Source organism: Ranitomeya variabilis, chromosome 2 (assembly GCF_051348905.1).
Source record: "Ranitomeya variabilis isolate aRanVar5 chromosome 2, aRanVar5.hap1, whole genome shotgun sequence".
NCBI classification, from domain to species: domain Eukaryota; kingdom Metazoa; phylum Chordata; class Amphibia; order Anura; family Dendrobatidae; genus Ranitomeya; species Ranitomeya variabilis.
In genome coordinates, this window is record NC_135233.1 from 1,040,849,245 (window position 1) to 1,040,874,231 (window position 24,987).

At 46.5% G+C, this 24,987-nt stretch overlaps 1 protein-coding gene across 1 annotated transcript in view; it reads right to left on the minus strand.

The window, feature by feature from the left end:
- Nucleotides 1-3,838: 3,838 nt before the first annotated feature.
- NOL10 (nucleolar protein 10) overlaps nucleotides 3,839-24,987 on the minus strand; it is a 65,223-nt gene continuing 44,074 nt past the window's right edge. The window contains exons 20-21 of the mRNA XM_077291429.1: nucleotides 7,244-7,346; nucleotides 3,839-4,161 (exon numbers count right to left, since the gene is read on the minus strand). Coding sequence (XP_077147544.1) covers nucleotides 4,045-4,161; nucleotides 7,244-7,346 — 220 coding nt within the window. The 3' untranslated portion in view covers nucleotides 3,839-4,044. The remainder of the gene's footprint in view (nucleotides 4,162-7,243; nucleotides 7,347-24,987) is intronic.

The following is a 24,987-nucleotide window of genomic DNA, read 5'->3' on the forward strand; positions in this document are numbered from 1 at the left end:
AAAATAAAACAAATTGGAGCTGAAATAAATTTTGTGTGAAAAAAAGTTAAATGTTCATTTTTATTTAAACATTCCAAAAATTCCTGTGAAACACCTGAAGGGTTAATAAACTTCTTGAATTTGGTTTTGAGCACCTTGAGGGGTGCAGTTTTTAGAATGGTGTCACACTTGGTTATTTTCTATCATATAGACCCCTCAAAATGACTTCAAATGTGATGTGGTCCCTTAAAAAAAATGTTGTAAAAATGAGAAATTGCTGGTCAACTTTTAACCCTTATAACTCCATAACAAAAAAAAAATTTTGGTTCCAAAATTGTGCTGATGTAAAGTAGACATGTGGTAAATGTTACTTATTAAGTATTTTGTGTGACATATCTCTGTGATTTAAGGGCATAAAAACTCAAATTTGGAAAATTGCGAAATTTTCTAAATTTTCTCCAAATTTCCATTTTTTTCACAAATAAACAAAGTGTTATTGAAGAAATTTTACCACTATCATGAAGTACAATATGTCACGAGAAAACAACGTCAGAATCATCAAGATCCGTTGAAGCGTTCCAGAGTTATAACCTCATAAAAGGGACAGTGGTCAGAATTGTAAAAATTGGCCCGGTCATTAACGTGCAAACCACCCTTGGGGCTGAAGTGGTCAATAGGAAAAAAAATAGTTTATTTTTTTTTTTCTTTATTTGTGGATTTTTTTAATTTTTTTTTTAAAACTTTTTTACATTGTCCCAATATGGAAAACTACTGTATATCATCAGATCGCCTGTCAGTCGCTGCAGAACATCGGAGCAGAGTCCGTCAGGCAGGGAAGGAGGCATCTCAGGTCTTGCTCTCTGCAGGCACTGACATGCCACCTTCCCTGAAGGACACCATGGTCATCTCGCGGCCGGGGGTCTCCATGGAGACCATCAGGACAAAGCGATTGCATTGCATTGTCCTGATGGAAGCGAGCAGGTAACTCATACCCTGCGCGATTCTCTATGTCAATGTCACTACTGACAGCAGCATCGGAGGGCTTAAAACTTTGATGGGAGAAGGGCTTCTTTAATTCACTTTGTATGGGTATGGATAGTAGCTTCCTCAGACCTCTACCAAAAAATTATGCATGTGATTACAGTCAATGTTTCATCTATTATTCACTACCAGTGGATAAATCTCATTGCAAATTGGAGAGAATATACAACATAGCAAAGGGAAAAACTGTTCCACTACTTTAGTGGTCCTTGTTTTCTTCCTGCTATATGTGCCATACAGTAACTTATTCTCTGCTGTCAATCACTTGTCTGAGAGGTGTAGTTTGCATGTGTGCGCTGGCCGCCCATGGCAGCTAAGGTGATGAAGTGCAGCAGTCACATGAATGATTTAGGCTGGTTTCAGATACGGGAGGGCTGCGGATGGCAGCATACTTCCTCCCTTCTTCCTCCCTGAAACCACGCCTACGCCTCCTTGCGTCTTGCGGTGCCCCGAGTACCTATCTTTAATATTGGGTATGCAGGGACGTACGCTGTATGCGGATGCCTCTGCAGTTTTGGTGCTGCGCCGACCGCAACAAAATGCAACATGGCAAGCTGTTTTTGTTTTTTTTACAATTTAACCCATCCCCTGCACATAGGGTATGTTCACACAATATTTTTCAGGTTCTCTCCACTTTCTGAAAAAGCCTTTAGAAGATGTCCCAAAGCATGAATATATATGCATTAATATGTGAAAAAAACGGCTTGACAGTGATAGTGGTTTCTTCATTGTTAAAAAAATCATTTGGAAAACACCACTGTAAAAACGCTTAAAACTGCTGAAAGAAAAAAAACCTGTGGCATTTCCCACAAAGACGACGAGTGAACCTACCCTATGTGTGCATCTATACACACACACACACACACACAGTATATATAACACACAAGTACATTAACTCGCTCTTTAAAGGGGGATTTGGGGCTCTGTGTCAGTGCTATGATTACATACTTTAAAAAAGGAAAACAAAAAAAAAAAAAAACACCAACACTAAAATGTGGAACATGCCCCAAAAGACTTTGTTACTTACCGGTAACGGGATTTTTCAGAAACCATGACAGCACCATGAGAGGGGGGATCCGCCCTTCCAGGACAGGAAACCTACAGGCTAAAAAGGGCGGCCCCTCTCATCAGTTGGATTACAGAGCATGAGAGGACCTCCAATGGTTATTACAACAAATCAAAGTTACCAGCAGCACCACGTATCACCACTTAAAACGTGAACTTGTAACACCAGCAAAATAAGTGCTCACCCACAGGTGACAGGAAGGATTGTAAGGGTGTTGTCATGGGTTTTAAAAAAGAACCGTAAGGGTCGCTGATTCTATGGGCTCAAACGGTAACTCAGTCATGGCAGTCAGGACTCGATTTAAATCCCATCGCACTAATTTTACCTCTCGAAATGAGCCTAGATCTAGATGAAGCTCTAATAAACCTTGAAACCAATAATTTTCTGCTAAATCACAGTTATACAGAGCCCCTAGAGTTGACACCTGGACTTTGAGGGTACTAGTGGATAGGCCTAGTTTGAGACCTTTTTGCAACAAGTCCAGAATATGACCTACTGGCGCCACATCCTCTATTTTTGATCCTGAAGAGGTTAGAAATGTTCTCCAAGAACTAGCATAGATTCTTGTCATAGTTGCCTTCCTACTCTGAAGTAGAGTGGAAATAAGGTTAGGATAAAAACCTCTTTCTCTTAACAGAGCCCTCTCAAATTCCACGCTGTTAAAGGTTAGCTACTTGTGGATGGTGAGCCATCCCCTGCGGACATGCCCCCCGGTTATCTGAACATGCTGGCCGGCGTGCATCCACAGCGCCTCCCCGCACATGCCAGCTCATAATTAGCCACGCTAGAGCAGACCATCACCAACCCAGGAGGCCACTCATCTGCGCCAGCACAAGAGTGAAAATCCCCATGGACCCACCATGGCTCTTCCAAGGACCCTGCACAGGCTGAGGCAGGAAAGGGATCGCTGCTTGAGCCGACCGGCTAGGCCAGGCAAGGAATAGATCTTCAGGTACGCCTCCAAGAAGTTCTCCCGTCAAGGACAGGAAACCAACTGATGTGAGGGAGAGGTGCAGCCTTTTTAGCCTGAGGTTTCCAAGGACAGGAAACCAACTGATGTGAGGGAGAGGTGCAGCCTTTTTAGCCTGAGGTTTCCAAGGACAGGAAACCAACTGATGTGAGGGAGAGGTGCAGCCTTTTTAGCCTGAGGTTTCCAAGGACAGGAAACCAACTGATGTGAGGGAGAGGTGCAGCCTTTTTAGCCTGAGGTTTCCTGTCCTTGAAGAGCGGATCCTCTCTCTCGTGGTGCTGTCATAGGTATTCGATAAAAATTTTTAAAAAATATCCCATCGAATCCTCCTCTTTGTCTAGGATTCTGTTTTGACTCATATACTAATTAAAGCAGATTTCTTTGTCCATTTCTTCATTTTTTGTGTCTCAGGAGCTCAGCCATGTCCCTCTCTTCCTCCTCACTGTTCTGGGTGTAGCTGTAAAACTAATGGCTGCAGCAGGAGCCTCCCCCCTCTGCCCTGTTTGTAGTAGGACTAAAGAATGTGAACCTTTGCCTTTTAGCCAAGGAGGCAGAGCTTCAGTCGGCCATGTGCCAAAGGTGGAACCTATCAGCAGATTAACTCCTGTATTCTCCACGGCACGTCTACTAAAAGATTTTAGGCTTAGTCTGCAGAAAATATTGTTCATTTCAATGTTCATATTTAGGTTCAATGTTACATAATGGGAACAGAGTCTAGGCCATAAATATGCTAATGGGCTGCTATCAGCGAGCAATATTAATGAACGCACCTACTACCAGAATTAAATACAAAATAAAATGAAGCTTTATTTATAAGCGTTTATATCAAACAGCGCTTCATCTATGGTGTCCAGTCCCTCCGGCCGCCATCTATCCGCCTCGCATGGCCGGTGACGGGTCTCAAATTCCCACCCACATCACAGCTCTTCATTATAGAGTTCGGGCGGCTCTCTAATGGTCAGTGACCAGAAGATCTCAAAGTCTCAGATTAAAATGGCCTCCCCCTGGCGGGTTTGCTCTTCAAGTGTCCTGCAGAGCGCCGCAGCTTCTTCCGCTCCTCTCGGTGTTGTTTCTCAGCTTCTTGTCTCTTCTTTTGTTGTTCGGACTGTAGCAAAAAAATAAAATAAATCAGAATACAGAAAACACACAAAAAATGGAGCCATTGCCCATAGCAACCAGATCCTAGATGAATGTCTCATATAAATTGGTTGCTATGGGGATTTCTTAAAAGCAATGCAAGTGAAAAAGTGCAGTGGTTGCCAAATAGCGAGTAATCATATACGGTAGTTACCTTCACCTAGAAAAGATTCAATCTGGTTGCTATGGGCAACCACTCCATTTTTTCTTTTTTACTAGTTTCGATAAATCTGTCTTTGTTGCCCATAGCAACCAATCACAGCACAGCTTCAATTTTGTACTCTGCTCTAGAAAAATGTAAGCTGCACTCTGATTGGTTGCTATGGGTTATAGGTTTTAGGACCTATCAACCAACAGATTATGGTACAAACAATACAAATCGATCCATTATCGTGAGTAGGACCGCCAGTGACCCTTATAACAGCACTATAATGGGGCGGGCTCACTAATAATATGTAATCATTAAAGCTTTGTGTTGGGGAGACAAGGACACATCTGTCCAGTCTTCTGATCTGATACATGGGCTCTCCTATACATCCACCCATATCAGATCTCACAAGGTGCCGACAGCTGGAAGACAGTTTCCTTATATATTCCTCGCCATGTTTGGTGGTGATCTTATGTCGGTGGCGGACATGAAGCAGCTGTCACAGTTGTCATAACCGCACAGCAAACAAAAATCCACTCCAAACACTTGTTAGCCCAAATTGCACACAATTTTCCTCTTTGGGTCATTTATATTGAGTTCTAAAATCCAGAAATCATAATCAGAAATAAGCATCTAAGGAGGTATTAAAAATGGTGTAAGTGTAGATACCAGTGTGCACAAAATGGATCACTCTACATCTATCCCTCCTCTCCACTGGGCATCTCAGGCAGATACTAGAGAGTTCTTCTTTCTCTAGTTCATCCCGACTCCTCAGCTGGGTGCGTCAGACTCCCATCCCCCATCTCCATGGGGTAAGCCAGCCCCCCCCATCTCCATGGGGTAAGCCAGACCCCCCATACCCCATGGGGTAAGCCAGACCCCCCATACCCCATGGGGTAAGCCAGACCCCCCATACCCCATGGGGTAAGCCAGACCCCCCATACCCCATCGCCATTGGGGGTGCCAGTCCCCCTTCACATCTCCATAGGGGGTGCCAGTCCCCCTTCACATCTCCATAGGGGGTGCCAGTCCCCCTTCACATCTCCATAGGGGGTGCCAGTCCCCCTTCACATCTCCATAGGGGGTGCCAGTCCCCCCTCACATCTCCATAGGGGGTGCCAGTCCCCCCTCCCATTGGGGGTGCCAGTCCCTTCCTTTACCATTGGGAAGGCCAGTTCACTGCCCCAATATCTCCATTGGGTGCCTCAGGCCCCCCTCCCCCATTCGATGTGTCTGCCCAACCACAATTGAGTGTGTGTCACCCCCCATCCCTCCCCCCCTGGGATCAACATTGGCTTTTGCCCCTGTACCACCATTGGGTGGTTCTTGTCCCCCCATGTTTTTCTCTTGGCCAAGTAGAAAGCCAGACTCGCGTATCACAATGTCCTTCTAAAGCAGGGATGGGGAACCTCAGGCCCCAGGGCCATTTACTGCCCTCGATGACCTTTTATCAGGCCCCCAGGCAGATTCTCAGGGTCCGCATTCTTGGGCAGGGAGGTGTATTTTGATTGCCACCAGCTCATTAATTTCTTCTTGCTCTCTTAGCACACACACGCAGTGTTCACAGCTGAACACTGAAGGGCATGCAATGAAAGATTACGTCCTGAAACCAGTGCCAGAGTCAAGATGTACTTTGTGGGCGGAGTTTGAACTGCCCCCGAAAGATGGTCTAAATATCCAAATGGCCCTTGGCAGAAAAAAAAAAAAAAAAAAAAAATTCTCCACCCCTGTTCTAAAGCATACGATGGGGAGGGATCAAGGCCCTAATTGGACACCCATATGACCCTTTTAGACCTGTACAGAAATCGACCTCCTAGGACAGCTTTATAAGGCTGCTCACATGTGTAATGACAGCGGCTGACTTATTCGGTTTTGGTCGCTAAGGTTTACACTACAGTTTTTGTCTCAATATTCTAATTCTATGAGAAATCTCTCCCCACCCCCTAGAGTTATTTTTTACCACTTGTCCCCCAGATACACAACAGGGGACAAAAACTGAACTTGAAACACAAGCCTAGCATTGACGTGGCTGGCACGCCGGCTGATGAACCATGGTCGTCTCTTGTCCTGCCAGCTATAATAAGCTCTAGGCTGTTGCCTGATCGGATTCCCTGCGAGCTAAATATAAGTCCTACAAAGCTTAGTCAGAGAGACGTGTCACCGGAGGAGATCGGAGATGATGACTGAATCCTCCGTCATCCCCCTCACACAGGAGCATCAGCAGCTTGATGGGAATTGCAGAATATTTTACTAGGCGATGCCAATGGAGGAAACCTTTAACCACTACAGGTTACTAATTTTGATAGTATGGCATGGTCCAAAACATAAAACCTATTGAGTCCTGGACCATCAGAAGTTCCAGACGTTGGCCAAAAATAACAGCTTATATCCTAAGACCAGTGGTCGGCTACTGGCCACTAGGACCCCTCCAATCCCAAAACAGGGCTCCAGGGAATACTCATAACAGCGCGTTTTGCTATTAGATTGTTTTTCTTTATTAAATCAGAAAACTTCACTGCATCAATAACATTAAAATCATTTTCTATGATTGGTGCATACAGATTTGCCAGATCTGGTCCAGTGTCCAGGTAATTAATCTTTGGCTTCCGGTTTGGCTTATCTGCCGGCATCGCTGGTTCTTCTTTTGATTAATCCGCCTGATGCAACATCTTGGGACGGCTCACTAGGCTGGCCAATCATAAGAAGATCTGCAGTAGGTAGGTGGTGGTTCTCAGGACTCATGTCTGGTGGCCACAGATGACCGATCTGGCTACTGGACCAGATCCTGCGAACTGATTTGCACCATCTCTAGCTATGATTCATTCATACTTCCCCCCAAAAAAAACAAACCACAGAACATCTCTCAGATTTCTCATGTCCCGCCCAAACACCCATTTCTTACCTTTTTCAGCTGGAACGTTAACCGTTTGCTGCCCACGGCGGTGTCCGACACATTGAGCGTTCCGAGCTGCTCTTCCACCTTCAGCCGGTCTTCAAGTGTTTTCCTTAAATGACAAAGCAAGAGTTGAAGCAGAATGTACTTGTCCAACTAGGTTTGTCCAAGAGAAGAACAACATGGCGCCTTTCTCCTTCAAAGAAACAGTGTCATTAACCATGGCCTGTGTCATTTGTTGCAAACTTACCAAGATGGCCAAAAGCGCCTCCTCGGGAAACCATAAAGGAGAGGAGCAGCTGGACTGGGTTTGTATAAAACCTGCCTCTTTCGTGGTCCTGTTCACAGGATTGTTCTGGCCGAATTGGGACAGTTTATACCATTGCATGCAATACTAACCTAACCACTTGCAGGAGTACAATTTTTTTTGCACTCATATTAGGGATCCAGGAGTCATGAGAACAGGAACCTGCGCACCAAAGGTTTTCACACTACACTTTCCATATTCACAGGCATATTTGAGATCAGTGTCACTGTGTCGAAGGGATTGGTGGTGTACCTCCAAAAGAACAGCTGCATGCATGAACCTAAAGGATTCTCCAGAGCTTTCAGAGGTGGACAAGTTTCCTAGTCAAGAAGTGTGAGCTTGCGAACTGTACAGCTTGCAAGATCCGGCCTCAGTGCCTCCCATGCTGCAGACGCAAAGCTCACAGTATAGCAAAGGGCACATCTCGGACCAGTAGAGGCCAATACCGCAGTCTTAAAGAGCACCTCATTCCCCGGCAAGCAGAGGAGCGGTGAGCTCCTGGAGAAAGAGGATTGGACAAACCCCTTTACCGTGAGTCACCATATGCAGACATCGAGCCAACAAGGGATGATGGGAGATTTCAGCCCTGAAGCTTGCAGAATAGAGACCACAATTCTGGGGTATAGTAGAGACTGGTAAGGCCCATTAATGGAAGGCTGTAGTTTATATGCAAGTGAATGGGCAAGTGTTTATGGCTTGTTCCAACCGGCAGACAAAAGGAGTACAACTCACCTTATAATGAGTGATGAGCGAGCATGCTCAGATAAGGCGTTATCCCATGCTCAGGTGCTAACAGTGTCACCGACGCGCTCGAATAATATGTTAGCTGTGTCTAACAAACATGCCATCCCCTGCATGTGTTGTGGCCGTCGAAAAGAGATATGCAGCGCAAGGACTCGAACATAATATTCGAGCACGCCGAAGACACTTAGCACTGGAGCATGCTCACATAACACTTTATTCCATCACTACTTATAATACTCCCCCAGATTGTGGGAAAATAATCCCCTCTGTTCCCTCATTAGAGGACAGGGAGAACCATGAAATCATTTATTTAACCTTCACTCGTGAAACCGGACTTACAAGGCAATAACTGGGAGCGAGAATGAGCCGCACTGCACCTACGACACACTGGCACCGCATTACTTCATGGGACGGGCATTTTATAAGACAGTGCCACCTGCGATCAGACCGGAGAGGGAAGCCTTATGCAATGTTACAGCTATTTCCCTAATGAGGAGGCGTCATTGCACAACATTACAATTCAGATGTAGGTCACGCTCCAATTAACGAAAAATACAATCAGACATGTCGGGAAATGATACAGTGAGAGCATGTCAAAACAATACATGACCCTGCCGTGCCAAGGTCATTCAATGACGTAACCTAGAATATCATTCCTATAGTACAAGGATGGGGGCTAAATAAGCAATTTAAAAAAATTAAAAAAAAAAACAAAAAAAACCTTGGATGTGAAATTTGAGATTCTCCCATGATATAAATACCATCTCCCATGAATACAATGGGTAATAAGTGTCTGAATTTTAGAGAGTTGAACAAAGATTCACTTCACCGTGGTCCGGCAGCCAAGTTGGCAACCAAAGCTCTGCGGACCTCCTACCTGTTGACGTCCCTTACAATTTATGTGAGTAGTTGGTCCAATGCAATATCATGCACGACAATGACATAGTACCGGGTCTACAAATCGGGGGATATACCATGTTTTGGCATAGGTGGTTTTCCTTTATTGGATGCTGCCCTTCCCGTGTTTGTTCCTTCCCGGTGAAAGACCTGGCTATTCACTGCTTGCGTTGAGAAACACGTGATGGTGTCTCCGCGGCTTTTCTACATGCATTTGTATATTTCCCATAAGGGATGGGGGCAGTGTTCTGGATCACTGCGTTGAGAAACACGTGATGGTGTCTCCGCGGTGTTGGATGTTTTGATCTCCCCGAGGTCATTCATCCTTACGTTTATAGCCTTTTCACTAGGCACTGCTCCTAATAGCCAGTTTCCTACTCCACACTGATGAGGGGCAAATACCCCGAAACAGCTGCCTGTGGATGGATACCATGTCTTGGCATAGGTGGTTTTCCTTTATTGGATGCTGCCCTTCCCGTGGTTGTTCCTTCCCGGTGAAAGACCTGGCTATTCATTGCTTGCGTTAACACGTGATGGTGTCTCCGCAGCTTTTCTACATGCATTTACAAATCGGGGGATGTCGGCAGGTAGAAGGTGGTTCGCGGTGAGCTGGTCAGCGGCCACAGACTACCAATGTAGCCGCTGGACCAGGGTCCTGCCAATCATCTTCATCATCTATAGGTGCCACTGACCACGAGCATTGTGGTGGTTAACATTAGAGTCCACTGCTCTATTCAATGTCTCTAGTATGGTCCACAGACTGAGTGAAGTGGTGGCCATACATGTGCTCTACAGCTCCATTTATACAATGCATCCTCATTCTCGTTGCCAAAAATGATACATGTCCTCACAAATCCACCACTCCCTGGATCACTGCTGGTCCGTGATACCTGGCTTGACCTCGACACATCGGAAAGACCTTCACAGACAAGCCCTAGCTGCTTCCATGATCTTCCTCAGCCAGAGTGGACATTTCAGACCATTCTGTGATGTGTTGAGGATGGGGATAAGTAATCACAGGAGATCGGAACAAGATATTCTTATCAACTGGAAAAATTCCTTAAAGGAACCATTGAAGTTTAGCAGACAAGCCATTTTCACCTGCTGCATGTAGTTAGTTGGTCTGAAGACATCATGTGGCTGTAGACAGCAGGGCGTTCGGACCTCTTAAAGAATTTGGTTCGTCTTGAGAGGAAAAAAAATAATTTAACGAGTGCGTAAAATGACTGGAAAAGGCGTGGGTGGGGGAGGCTTGTTAGATCGTTGTTTCTGAAAGTCTTCAATTGTGTTGGGGTCAGGAAAGGATTAGTCATTGAGGTTGCGTGAAACAAGCCGATAAGCAGTGTGCTGGCATCTGATCACATTACGACCCTGCCCAGCTACACGCAAGCACAAAAGACGGTAATAAGTGTTCAACAGGGCCGGGCACTACAGGAGGAACCGGCTAAAAACCTTTTTGTTCCAAATCATCCAAGCCAATATTTGTGATCAAATGGTTATGTCCAGGAGTGTAGACAATAGGCACGGGCAATTCAGTTTGGAACACTAAGCCAGTAAGACGTTTTACCCCTCTGGTGCGAGATCTTGTTTGAGGAGGGCTTATAAATCAAAGAGACCCCTCTTACAGACACTAGGTAAAGTTTACATAGGTGCAATTCTACCCAGCTATATTCCACCACTCCAGTACATGGGATGTGTCTGGAAATGTGGCGCAGGTAGATGAGAGCTCTGGTTGTCCTCCCATCTCCCGAAATTCCAGTAGACATAAGAGACAACAGTCATTGGTAGAAAAGGGATAATAATCAGCGTTCTCAGGTTCGGAGTGGTGGATTTCCTGATGGAGTCCCCTCTTAAAGAAGTTGTCCACTACTATAACCTTTTCTTTTTTTTTTTCATAAATCTTGCTATTATGGGCCACTGAAAACATCTACTGTGTTTACTTTAGCAATATTACCTTTTATCATGCTGTAGCAGCACATTTTAGTGCTGGATTCATCTCTCATGGGGTTAATCGACAACTTCCTTTCTCCTGAGTCATTGTTCTCTAATACTGCAAGTTCCATGATGCATTGCACTGCTACTAAGCCTGAACCTAGCACACCCACTCCAAAACACACCCAACCCCCTCCCTCCTCTCCCTCCTCTATCTTCAGAAAGATTTGTGATGTCATTTCTGTCCAACCTCCTCTTTTACATCTGTCCAACCCACACTCCATTACACACAGATAGATAGAGGGAAAGATAGATAGATAACAGATAGATAGATAACAGATAGATAGATAACAGATAGATAGATAACAGATAGATAGATAACAGATAGATAGATAGATAGATAGATAGATACATACAGATATATCTATGTCTATTTCCATAGATATGTCCATATCCATGTTTCTAAACCCCTTCACCCCCTGGAGCTTTTTTGTTTTCGTTTATCGCTCCCCTTCTTTCCAGAGCCATAATTTTTCCGTCAGTATGGCCATGTGAGGGCTTATCTTTTGCAGAACAAGTTCTACTTTTTAACGACATCATTGGTTTTACCATGTCGTGTAGCAGAAAATGTGAAAAAAATTCAAAGTGCAATGAAATGGCAAAAAAAGTGCAATCCCACGCTTGTTTTTTGCTTGGCTTTTTTGCTAGGTTCCCTAAATGCTAAGGCTGTGTGCACACGTTGCGGATCTGATTGCAGATCCGCAGCGTTTTTTGCCGCACTGAATTGCATCAAATCCGCAGTGTAGTGTACAACCAATGTAAGTCTATGGGAGCCGCAGACTTGTGCACATGCTGCGGAAAAAGCCGCACCGAAACCGCACCAAGAACTGCATCAAAACCGCACCAAAAACTGTATCAAAACCGCACCAAAACTGCGAAACTGCACCAGGTTTTGATGCAGTTTTTGGTGCAGTTTTTATGCTTTTTTTGGTGCGGTTTATGCGCGGTTTTAATGCCGTTTTTGGAAATAAGTAAATAAACGGAAAATGTGCATGATTTGAATGGAAACATGCATGAAAAAACGGATTCCAAGGCCGGATTCATCATTTCACAGCTCAGTTTCATACTTTTTTTGCCGGATCCGTCGCTGTGCGTTTTTTCGCCGGACAGAAAAAACGTTCCTCTGTATGTGTTTTCCATCCGGCGGAAACAGCTTTTTTGACGGATCCGGCAAAAAACGGATGAAACTCTATGAGAAAAAGACGGATCCGTCGTAAAAAAATGGATCCGTTTTTTTCAAAACTCGCCGGATTGTGCCTCACGGCAAAAACCTGATGTGTGAAAGCAGCCAAATATATGGATAGATACATCTATGTATCTATAGATATATCTATAGATAAATATATCTATAGATAGATATATCCATAGATATATAATAGAAAGGCCGATGTTTCTATAAGGCTACTTTCACACTTGCGTTTTTCGCAATCCGTCTTTTTGGGAAAAAAACGGATCCTGCAAATGTGCTCGCAGGATGCGTTTTTTACCCATAGACGTGTATTAGTGAAGGATCGCGACGGATGGCCACACGTCGCGTCCATCGTGCAATGGATGCGTCGTGTTTTGGCGGACCGTTGGCACATCCGTCACGTCTGCCATTTTCTACCGTGCATGCGCGGCCAAAACTCCGCCCCCTCCTCCCCGGACTTTAGAATGGGCAGCGGATGCGTTGAAAAACTGCATCCGCTGCCCACGACGTGCACAAATTTCACAACGTGCGTCGGTACGTCGGCCCAACGCATAGCGATGGACCCGTGCCGACGCAAGTGTGAAACAGGGCTTAATGAGCGTTTAATTTAATAAAAAACTGAAAAAAACGGCGTGGGCTCCCGCGCAATTTTCTGCGCCAGAGGTGGAAAGCCGACGGCCGAGGCCAATATTTGTAGCCTGCTATGAATATCAGCCCGCAGCTGTCTGCGTAGCCTTTACTGGCTATTAAAATAGAGGGACCCCCCCAAAAAAATGACGTGGGGTCCCCCTATATTTTATAGCCAGAAAGGCTACGCAGACAGCTGCGGGCTGATATTAATAGCCTAGAGAGGGGCCATGGATATTGGTCCCCCCCCCCGGCTACAAATACCAGTCCGCAGCCACCCCAGAAATGGCGCATCTGTAAGTCTACGTTCACATTAGCGTTCGGCGCCGCAGCGTCGCCGCATGCGTCATGCGCCCCTATATTTAACATGGGGGCGCATGGACATGCATTGTGCTGCGTTTTGCGACGCATGGGTTTTTTTGGCCGCAAGCGTTGGGCGCAGAGGACGCAGCAAGTTGCATTTTTTTTGCGTCCAACTTTCGGCCAAAAAGGACGCATGCTTCGCAAAACGCAGCGTTTTAGCGTGCGTTTTGTTGCGTTTTTGTTTGCGTTGTGCGTTGCGTCTCCGACGCTGCGGCGCACAACGCAAATGTGAACGTAGCCTTAGATGCGCCAATTCCGGCACTGAGGCTGGTTTCACACTTGCGTTTTTGGACGCTGCATTTTAGCTCTAAAAAACGCATGCGTTTTTTTCCTATACTTAACATTAAAAACGCATGCGTTTTTCGCATGCGTTTTGACGCGTTTTCGGCAACGCATGCGTTTTTGAACGCGCGCGTTTGTTTGCGTTAAAAACGCATGCGTTTTTATAGAAAAAAAAACAGAAAAAACACTGAAAAACCACCCACCACCATCAGGGTGATAAAGGGATCCAAACCCTAACCCTACCCCTAACCTCACCCCTAACCGTTTAATGAACATATCATGACATAGTGCCACGATATTTCAGTGCCACGATATTTCAGTGCCACGTATGTAAGTGCCACGTATGTGTCACGTATATAAGTGCCACGTATATAAGTGCCACGTATATAAGTGCCACGTATGTAAGTGCCACGTATTTCAGTGCCACGTATTTCAGTGCCACGTATTTCAGTGCCACGTATTTCAGTGCCACGTATTTCTGTGCCACGTATTTCTGTGCCACGTATTTCTGTGCCACGTATTTCTGTGCCACGTATTTCTGTCACGTTTAGGGTTAGGCCCTAACCCTACCCCTAGCTATTTATATTTATATTCTTGTGGATTTTGATGATTGGCAGCTGTCACACACTTCTCAGCATGCGTTTTAAAAACGCAAACGCATGAAAAAACGCATGTAAACATGGCAAAACGCCGCGTTTTTTTTCTACATGCAAAAACGCATGCGTCTAAAAAACGCAGCGTTTTACCACGTTTACATGCGTTTTTTCACACATGCGGTTTTTAAAAAAACGCATGCAGATAAAAACGCAAGTGTGAAACCAGCCTAAGCCCCTCTCTTCCCACTCCCGTGTAGCGGTGGGATATGGGGTAATAAGGGGTTAATGTCACCTTGCTATTGTAAGGTGACATTAAGCCGGGTTAATAACGGAGAGGCGTCAATAAGACGCCTATCCATTATTAATCCAATATTAATAAAGGGTTAATAAAACACACACATTTGGAAAAAGTATTTTAATATTCTTCATTTCACCATACTTACCATACTTCAGCGCCTGCAAAAAACGTAAAATAATAAACCGTATACTACCTGTCCGCCGTAGTCCAAATAATAACGAGTGTCCCACGACGATCTCCCCTATAGAACAGAGACATCGGGTGATGTCACTGCTCTATAGGACCCTCAGTGACACACTGACAGGAGACAATGGCTCCTGCACTGCATCACTGAGGTTACTATAGTTCACTGGTCTCACTTTATGGCAAAAAGCTGCGTGGGAACTTTCTCATACAGCATACCATAAAGTGAGACTAGGGACTATTTTCTCACAGGGGCGTAGGAATACATTGTGGGGAATACATTGTGGAAGGATACCTTCCTCCCCTCATTGTGTTCCTGGAGCCCCTGGAGAGTGGTTGCATCAGCAGATGCTCCTGTTCTCCACGGGAGATCGTCGTGGGACACTCGTTTTAATTGGATTTCTGCGGATCAGGGAGTATATTGGTTGTTTATTATTTTAATATTTTTTATGACACTGGCTTCGGGGATCAAAGTGACAAGTGATGGTGAGTATGTAATCTATGTTATATGTACTGTATGTATGTACTGTATGTCTGTATGTATGTATGTATGTATGTACTGTATGCGCATGTCGTCGCATGCCGCATGTTGGCGCATGCAGTCGCGTGGCGCATGTCAGCGCATGCAGTCGCGTGGCGCATGTCAGCGCATGCAGTCGCGTGGCGCATGTCGGCGCATGCAGTCGCGTGGCGCATGTCGTCGCATGCAGTCGCATGGCGCATGCAGTCGCATGGCGCATGCAGTCGCATGGCGCATGCAGTCGCATGGCGCCGCATGCCGTCACATGGCGCATGTCGTCGCATGCTGTCGCATGGCGCATGCAGTCGCATGGCGCATGCCATCGCATGGCGCATGCCATCGCATGGCGCATGTTCTGTATGTGTGTATGTACTGTATATGTGTGGTTTTTTTTTTGTTTTGTTTTTTTTTACATTCAACACATTAGCCGGATGATGGGACTACTACTGTCCCATCATTGGCTAATGTGTCACTGACTGTCACTGTAGCAGGCAGAGCCCGATGGGACTTGTAGTCCCATCGGACAATGCCTGCACACAGAGACACACACACACACACACACACACACACACACACACACACCAAAGACCACCCCACCCCCCGCAGCAGACCCAGCACATACCGGCAGCAGAGCCCCGGCGCCGGCCAACCCACCCCCACCCCCACATGCCGGCGCAGAGCCCCGGCGCCGTACCTACATACTGGCGCTGGCACGCAGGGCACCGGCGCCGGCCCCCACCCCCACATGCCGGCGCAGGGCCCCGGCGCCGTACCTACATTCCGGCGCTGGCACGCAGAGCACCGGCGCCGGCACGTACATACAGACCCCAGCGCCCGCACCTTCTTCATCCCTGCCTAGCCCCGCCCGCCCCAGCACAGCCCCGCAGGCAGCCACCAGCCCCGCCCACAGCCCAGTCACTCTTGATGAGTGACTGCTCTGACTGTGCGGCTGGGACACACCTGCTGCTGACGTCACGTCAATTTCCAGAGCCTGGAAATTGACGTGACGTCGGCGGAAATAAGCGGCGGCTGCAGCCTGAGGGTCACGTGACCCGGACTCAGCCGCCGCTACAGCGCCGCTCACAGGCAAAAACGGCAACACAAGGTATTTGCACAATTCATCAGGGGCCCAGGGGGGATACATTGGGGGGTTAATTGAAAGTAGTGGACAACCCCTTTAAGCTACTTTTCGATTATGTATGAACTTTTGGTTTGTTTTTCTGGTGTCTAAATAACTAAATCATGCAAGATAATTCTGAATCTGCACTTTCTAAGAGCAATTTGCTCATCCTCTCCTCTTGCAAGACAATCTGACTGATTAGGCGTTCTGCCATCGTGCCCTGAGCTCGGATTTTCCTGGTAAATCCCTGTACAAACATCTCTTGTGCGCGCCTGCAAGCTGACTATGGCAGGAGATCAGTTGCTGGCACAGGCCCTCAGACTGAGGTCCTCCTCCTTTGGCCAATGTTTCCATATTCTGGACGACCTTTGTCAGAGTGCACAGAAGCTTCAGATCAAGAGGAGATTATATGAAAGAGAATCGAGTGGTTGAAAGCCTGCTGAAACTATTTATATGTGCACACAGCAATTTAAAGACAAGTCCAGCTATACCTTCACATGGCCCCTCCTCCATTACTGAGAAATCAGTGTTTGAGTTGACATGCAAATGAGGCTTAAGAGCTACGGTAGATCGGAAGCCTCTATCACTCCAGCTCAATTCCACGCTAAGCATTGCAGCCTTCTGCTTGGCTGACAGCATCTATCATATATAACAGAGGAGCAGCCTTTCAAGCGGGAAAAGAAGGCACTGGGTGTGAAATAGCGTTGGAGCGACAGAGGCTTCAGATCTACCATAGCACTCCAGCCTCATTTGCATATCAACTCAAACGCTGATTTCTCAGTAATGAAGGAGCGGCCATGTAAAAGTATTACTGGACTTGTCTTTAAATTGCTACATGCACATATAAATAGTTTGTCAGCAGGATTTCAACCCCTCGATTCCCTTTCATATTATCTCCTCGTGATTTCTCAGTAATGGCGTAACGGACTGGTCATTTAAAGGTATTGCTGGAGTTGTGTTTGATAGAGTTACATGCACATATATCTAGTTTGGGCTATTAAATCCTGATGACAGATTCCCTTTAAAGCACAAAATTTTATATATCTTTGACAATTACTGATTTTGCAAGGACATTCTGATAGATGGGACCAAGAATATAAATGGTGGCTGCACATGAGCAGCTTTCTCCATTAACTTCCATGGGCAGCACAGTGGCTCAGTGTAGCACCAAGGGGTCCATGGTTCAAATCCCACCAAGGAAATCTGTAAGACATTTGTATGTTCTCCCCCGGTTTGCGCGAGTTTCCGCTGGGTTCTCAGATTTCCTCCCACAATCCTTAAGACATATGGAAAGTTAGTTTGAGCGACCTGATGGGGACAGTGATGATGTCGGTAGAGCACGGTGGAATTAATGGTGCTATACAGAATGTGTAAAATAAATACATTAAAAAAGTAATTATCTTCTATGGGAGTTCCGAAAAATCAGGTCAGAGCAGCGCAGATGACCGATTTGCATCTGAAATTGCCGTTTTCACCATGAATATTAAATGATTGGATGCGGCACAGATGAGTGCAGATAGGAGGATGGGGTTAATCCTTCAGATTTCCCAGCGGGTACTCCTGTCTGGCCTGCAGGCCTCGTGCTGTGCCCCCCTATTGTCCGCGTCTGCTTTATGCCATCTCATTGTTTTCCGCTCTCAATCATTTATGAAATGCTCTCTTGTCCTTATGAATTCCCGATCAGACGATGTCCGCTCTCCTCCACATCACTCAGACATTATTCACAACCGGAGAAGAGACAACGAGGCGGTGAGCAGGAGCCGTCCCCACACCGCTTATTTCAGGGCCGGTCATTATTTTACGGTATGGGAACAACTGCAGAATAAGCTCACAAGATGCTGCCTGGAAAGGTTATGGACACCTTGGAGGCAAATCTTACATAACGCCGGTGTTTTTTACTGTAAATTATTTTTTTATTTAAATAGAGTTTCAGATTTTTTTTTTTAGATCAACTGGCCTCTATGTATTACTGCACATACTGGGCTGCAGAATGAGTCACTAATGAATCAGTCAGTGAGCTCATCTGACGGAAGGGTCTGTAATCATTATCTATCGTCTCCCGAACCATCAAAACTCAAAAGTTCAACTCTAATTCAGAAAAAGATATAAAAGATTAGAGACCCTGCAGTCCGGAGGAGCTCACTGGCTGATTAACTTGTAACTCATTCTGGGGTCTGCTGCATAAAGAGATGCGTAGAGGCTGCAGAAATCAACCAGTCTAAAATTTTAAATGAAACTAATTTCACAAATTAGTTTTAGCCCCCCAAAAAAGCACCCATTCATTGGAAAGAAAGATGGCGCTGCAGAAGGACCTGTACTTGTTGGCTTCTAATTGTTTTGCTGCTTATTTCTAGAGAGCCGAGCAGAGGTCCAGTTCAGGCTGCTACAAAGGCCTGCACTGTCCAGTCATCAACAATGCCGCTGAAATGTGCGATTGTCTGCAGTGGTCAGATAATTAGTAGAACGTATCATCAGATCTTTTTCTCTTATGATGTGCAATGACCGCTGCAACCAATCAAGGTTTTAGTGGTCCTGTTGATAATCAGGTGATAAACACATCGCTTCCAAAACTGTGGCAGGCTTCCCGAGCAGCCTGTGCTACATTGACCGGTGTGACAAAAAAAAAAAACAACACCACATTTTAACATCGGACAAGGATGCATTGAATTTATGGTGACATTAAAAATTATTAAAGAGGGATTCCCATCTCCAAGATCCTATTCCAATATGTGGCATGTGTAATAATAACATTAGCAAATACCTTCAATTAGAAATGTAGTATAGTTCTTCTGATTCACTATGTCGCTTACCCCATGTGCAGGGCATTGCAGTAGCTTAGGTATCCATGGTTATGAAGACTCATACAGTGACAGTTGTTAGTGGTTGTAACCATGGATACCTAAGCTAATGCAATACTCTGCACATGGGGTAAGCGACATCGCTAATCAGAAGAACTATACTACATTTCTAATTGGAGTTATTTGCTAATATTACACCTACCATATATTGGGATATATCTTTGGTAATAGAAATGCCCCGTTAACCTCTTAGTGACCACCAATAAGTCTTTTTACTCACCTGAGATATAAAAGACTATCATCCCCCGATGGGTGACAATCCTGTAGCTTTTGGCTGTACACGATAGCTGACAACTTGCTGCATCAGTGTTGCCAATGACTATGTTCATTTAACCCTTTTAATGCTGCTGTCAAAAGTGACTACAGCATTTAGATGGTTAACAGAGTGTGGGGGTTCCCTCTGTAACCCCATCGGCACCCTGAGAGCTTGATCGTGTGGTCCTGATGTTTTCCATGGCAATTCATGACCAAATAACGGCCTGAAAGTCTGCCGGCTATAGCGGCCTGTTCAGAAGTTAGCCAAATGTTATGCCGCTTTGCATTAATTACTGGAAAGCACTTGAAGGGTTAATGAACTACCTGAAAGCAATTTTTAATACAATGAAGGGTGTGTTTTTTTTTAAATGGTATCACTTTTTGGGGTTTTCCAATATATAGGACCCCCAAAGTCACTTCATACCTGGATAGGTCCCTAAAAAATAAGTTTTATGAATTTCCTTGTAAAAATGAAAAATCACTGCTACATTTTCAAACCTTCTAAAATCCTAACAAAATAAAAATATTTTACAAATGGTGCTGATGTAAAGCCGACATGAGGGAAATGTTATTTATTAAGGTTTTTGTATGATATGACTATCTGGATTAAAGGGATGATTAATCATTCAAAGTTTGAAAATTGCTAATTTTTTTTTTTACATTTTTGACAAAATTCTGATTTTTTTTTAATAAACGCAAAACATATCGACCTAAATTTACCATTATCATAAAGTATAATGTGTCACGAAAAAACATTCTCAAAAACAATGGGATATGTTGAAGCGTTCCAGAGTTATTACCATATAAATTGAGACTGGTCAGATTTACAAAAATTGGCCTTGTCACTAAGGGGTTAAGATTTCTTGGGACTTCTCGCCGACCTGTAATAAGTATATGATGCCTTATTTCCATCTGCACGTACAAGTATATATTAATCAAGGCATTTACGGGACAAAGACGTTTTACGCTTGAGCTCCTGAGTTCTGATTTTCTGAGACGACTTCTATTTTTTTGCCAAGAATTATAACGGTGGTAAAACTTTAAAAGGCAGAAGAAAAGCAGCGAAATTAAAATCAGGGTCAGGACGTTCCGACGCCAGGAAAATAAAAGGAAAGAGGACGAGGTGGAAAATGCAGCCGTCACACACGGATGACAAACCCCAGAGGCCTCGGGCTCCGGAGCGCTGGGCTGTGGATCGCACGGTCCCACCGAGGACCCATCCTCCAGGATGAGTTCAGACAAAACGGAAAACCTGCAGCTTACAGAATTTTTATGGCATTTTTTCAATGGCATCTCTTCATTTTTTAAAAATTTTTTTGCAGTGCACACAAAAGCCTATAGAGAAAAAAAAAACACCTAAAAACGCCATCAGTTCAGCATAATAGTCCAACGCACAGCGCCACCTTCGTAGGCAGGTCGTGTCGGGTTTTGTCACTCAGCCCCAATGATGCTAATCAGCAATACTAATCAGTACTGACTCCTCAAAAAGCTTTTTTGGGGGTCAAAGAGTTGCATATTTTTTGTTGACTGTCACTGATTACTAAAAACAAAAATTTTAGAGTTTGAGATATTTTAGGTTCCAACTGCTTTCTGACAACGTGTACGGAGAGTGGCCTGTAAATATACGATAACTTACGGCCTGCAACAGCTACAAAAAATAGGGATTTTTGTGTGTACTCACCGTAAAATCCTTTTCTCCGAGCCACTCATTGGGGGACACAGGACCATGGGTGTTATGCTGCTGTCACTAGGAGGCTGACACTAAGCTGAGACAAAAAAAGGTTAGCTCCTCCCCTGCAGTATACACCCTCATGCTGGCTTCCAGAGACCCAGTTCAGTGTAAAAGCAGTAGGAGAATAACAACAAAGTACCGTGTAACAGTAGAGTACATGTCAAAGAAAGACCTAAAACTAAAAACGGTAAAGAGCCGAACAGGCTAACAGGGTGGGTGCTGTGTCCCCCAATGAGTGGCTCGGAGAAAAGGATTTTACGGTGAGTACACACAAAAATCCCTATTTCTCCATCGCCACATTGGGGGACACAGGACCATGGGACGTCCCAAAGCAGTCCCTGGGTGGGAAACAATACAACCAAACAACTCCGTGTACCATCTGACTTACAAATGCGCGACGGCTGCTTGCAGAACACGTCTGCCAAGAGCCGCGTCCGCAGAGGAATGGATGTGGACATTGTAGTGCCTTGTGAATGTATGCAGGCTGGACCACGTTGCGGCCTTGCAAACCTGCTCCGCCGTAGCCTGGTGCCGGATGGCCCAGGAAGCACCCATCGACCGAGTGGAGTGAGCTCTAATCCCCGCCGGGATAGGTCTGCCCCTGACTCGATAGGATTCTTGGATAGCCGAACGAATCCATCTGGCTATCGTGGCTTTAGACGCAGCCAAACCCTTTCTGTGACCCTCCGGGAGAACGAAAAGGGAGTCTGATTTTCTGAAAGGAGCCGTTCTGGAAATGTACCTCCGAAGGGCCCGTACGATGTCCAGAGTATGAAGGGCTTTTTCAACCCTGTGTTTTGGCTGCGGACAAAAAGAGGGAAGAATGATGTCCTCGTTAAGGTGAAAAGAGGACACCACCTTAGGGAGAAAATCCGGAGAAGGGCGAAGGACTACCTTGTCCTGGTGGAAAGCAAGAAAAGGAGCTCGGCAGGATAAAGCGGCCAATTCTGAGACCCGTCTGATAGACGTTACAGCCACAAGGAAGGCAACCTTCCAGGAGAGGACTGTAAGCGGGATGTCCTGAAGGGGCTCAAAAGGAGGTTCCTGAAGAACCCCCAGAACCAAGTTGAGATCCCAGGTCTCCAACGGCATTCTGTAGGGGGGTACGACATGTGAGACCCCCTGAATGAAAGTTTTAACTTGAAGGTTGGCAGCGATCCTACGTTGGAATAACACAGATAACGCTGAAATCTGACCTTTAAGGGAACTCAGAGCCAAGCCGGAGTCCAAACCGGACTGAAGAAAATCCAAGATGCCAGGTATAGAGAATGCGAGCGGAGGGCGACCTCGGAGCCTGCACCACGAGAAGAAAGTCTTCCAGGTGCGATGATAGATAGAAGCAGAAGACGACTTGCGAGCGCTTAACAAGGTGGGAATGACCTGCTGAGAGAAACCGGCTCGAGTTAGAATCCAGGTTTCAACAGCCACGCCGTTAAACGTAGGGCCCCTGAGTTCTGGTGGCAGATCAGCCCCTGAAGAAGATCTGGGCGGTCTGGTAAGCGCCAGGGAACGTCGGCTACGAGCTGAACGAGCTCCGCGTACCAAGCGCGACGAGGCCAATCCGGCGCGACCAGGATGACCGGAACCCCCTCCGTCTTGATCTTCCGGATTACCTTCGGCAGTAAGGGAAGAGGAGGAAACACATAGGGCAGTCGGAACTGATGCCACGGGGATATCAGCGCGTCCACTCCGATGGCAAGGGGGTCCCGGGAACGAGCAATGAAATCGAGAACCTTGGCGTTCAACCTGGACGCCATCAGATCCACGTCCGGGGTCCCCCAGCGAAGGCAGATCTGCCGAAACACCTCCGGATGGAGTTCCCACTCCCCCGAGGCAAGGCCCTGACGGCTTAGAAAGTCCGCCGCCCAGTTCTCGACGCCTGGAATGTGCACTGCGGAAATGGCGGAATGGTTGACTTCGGCCCAACGAAGGATGAGAGACTTCCTGCATCGCCGCCCTGCTGCGGGTACCCCCCTTGTGGTTTATGTATGCCACCGCTGTGACATTGTCCGATTGGATTCGGATCGGGCGACCCGCGAGCAGGGGGTGAAAACGAGCCAGGGCGAGCCTGATTGCCCGAATCTCCAGAATGTTTATAGGGAGCTTCGACTCCCGAAGAGTCCAGCGACCCTGGGCAGAGTGGTGAAGAAACACCGCACCCCAGCCGAGAAGACTGGCGTCGGTGGTTACCACAAACCATCGGATCGGGAGAAAGGATTTCCCCTGGAGGAGAGAGGCACCCAGGGTCCACCATAGCAGGGCTTGTCTGGTCCGCAGAGATAAAGGACATGGCCGGTCGAGTGATAAGGGACTCCTGTCCCAGTTGTCCAATAGAGCCTGTTGCAAGGGGCGAAGATGAAGTTGGGCGAAAGGAACTGCTTCCATCGCGGCTACCATTTTGCCCAGGATCCTCATGGCGAAGCGAATGGTTCGGGGATGAGGATGGCAGAGCGTTCGAACTCCAAGCTGAAGCTCTCGGGCCTTGGACCGATGGAGTAAGACCAGACCCCTTGAGGTGTCCAGGATCATTCCCAAAAAGGAGATCCGACGGGCAGGAACGGGGGAGGACTTGTCCCAGTTGATCAACCAACCCAGGCGCGAAAGCGAATCCAAGGTAATGGACCCTTTATAAGGAGGTCGTCTAAGTAAGGCAACACGACCACTCCGCGAGAGTGAAGAATTGACATGACGGCCGCCATGACCTTCGTGAAAACCCTGGGCGCCGTGGCAAGACCGAAGGGTAAGGCCGTGAATTGGAAATGGTCGTCCAGGATGGCAAAACGGAGGAACCTTTGATGAGGCGGGAATATTGGAATATGGAGATAGGCATCCTTGATATCTATTGATGCCAGGAATTCCCCCCTCTCCATTGAGGCGATGACCGACCGGAGAGATTCCATCCTGAAGTGCCGTACCTTTACGCTCTTGTTCAGGAGCTTCAGGTCTAAAATGGGACGCACTGTTCCATCCTTTTTTGGCACGACGAAGAGATTTGAGTAAAAACCTCTGAACCTCTCGTGTTCCGGAACCGGAACAATGACCCCACACTGGCGGAGGGAATGAATGGCGCAAAGAAGTGCGCGAGATTGGGCACCCGAACTGGGGAGGCGAGAGGGAAAAAACCGCGCTGGGGGGGAGGCGGAGAACTCTATTTTGTAGCCAGACGACACCAGATCCCTGACCCATTCGTCGTGTATGACGGAGAGCCAGACTTGCTGAAAGAGAAGTAGGCGTCCGCCTACCTTGGAGGTGTCGCCTGGACAAGTTCGCGAGTCATTGCGAAGGGAATCTAGCAGGCCTGGACCCTCTGGTTCTGGGCTGCCTAGGCTTTCCTCGCCAGGACGGGTTTGGCCTAAAAGAGGGACGAAGGTCTCTGTCTGAGCGAGCGGATCGGTCCAATCTGGAAGGGGGGCAGGATTGGACCAGGCTGGACTGCTACGAAAGGGCCGAAAGCGAAAATATGGTTGACGCTGGAAAGCAGTCTTTGGCCTCTGTTGGGGAAGGAACTTACTCTTTCCCCCTGTAGCGTCGGAGATAAGTTGGTCTAGTTTTTCTCCAAAAAGACGCCCCCTCTGAAAAGGGAGAGAAATGAGCAACTTTTTTGAGGAGGAATCTGCACGCCACTCTCTGAGCCAAATAGCCCTTCTGATGGTGATGGCATTAGAAGCTGCCGATGCTGCACAGTTTGCTGCATCGAGAGAAGCGTACATTACGTAATCACCGGCCATGGCAATTTGTCTGGCAAGGTCCGCCATCTCAGAGGGAAGATCCTGTTCGTGAACCGATTTTG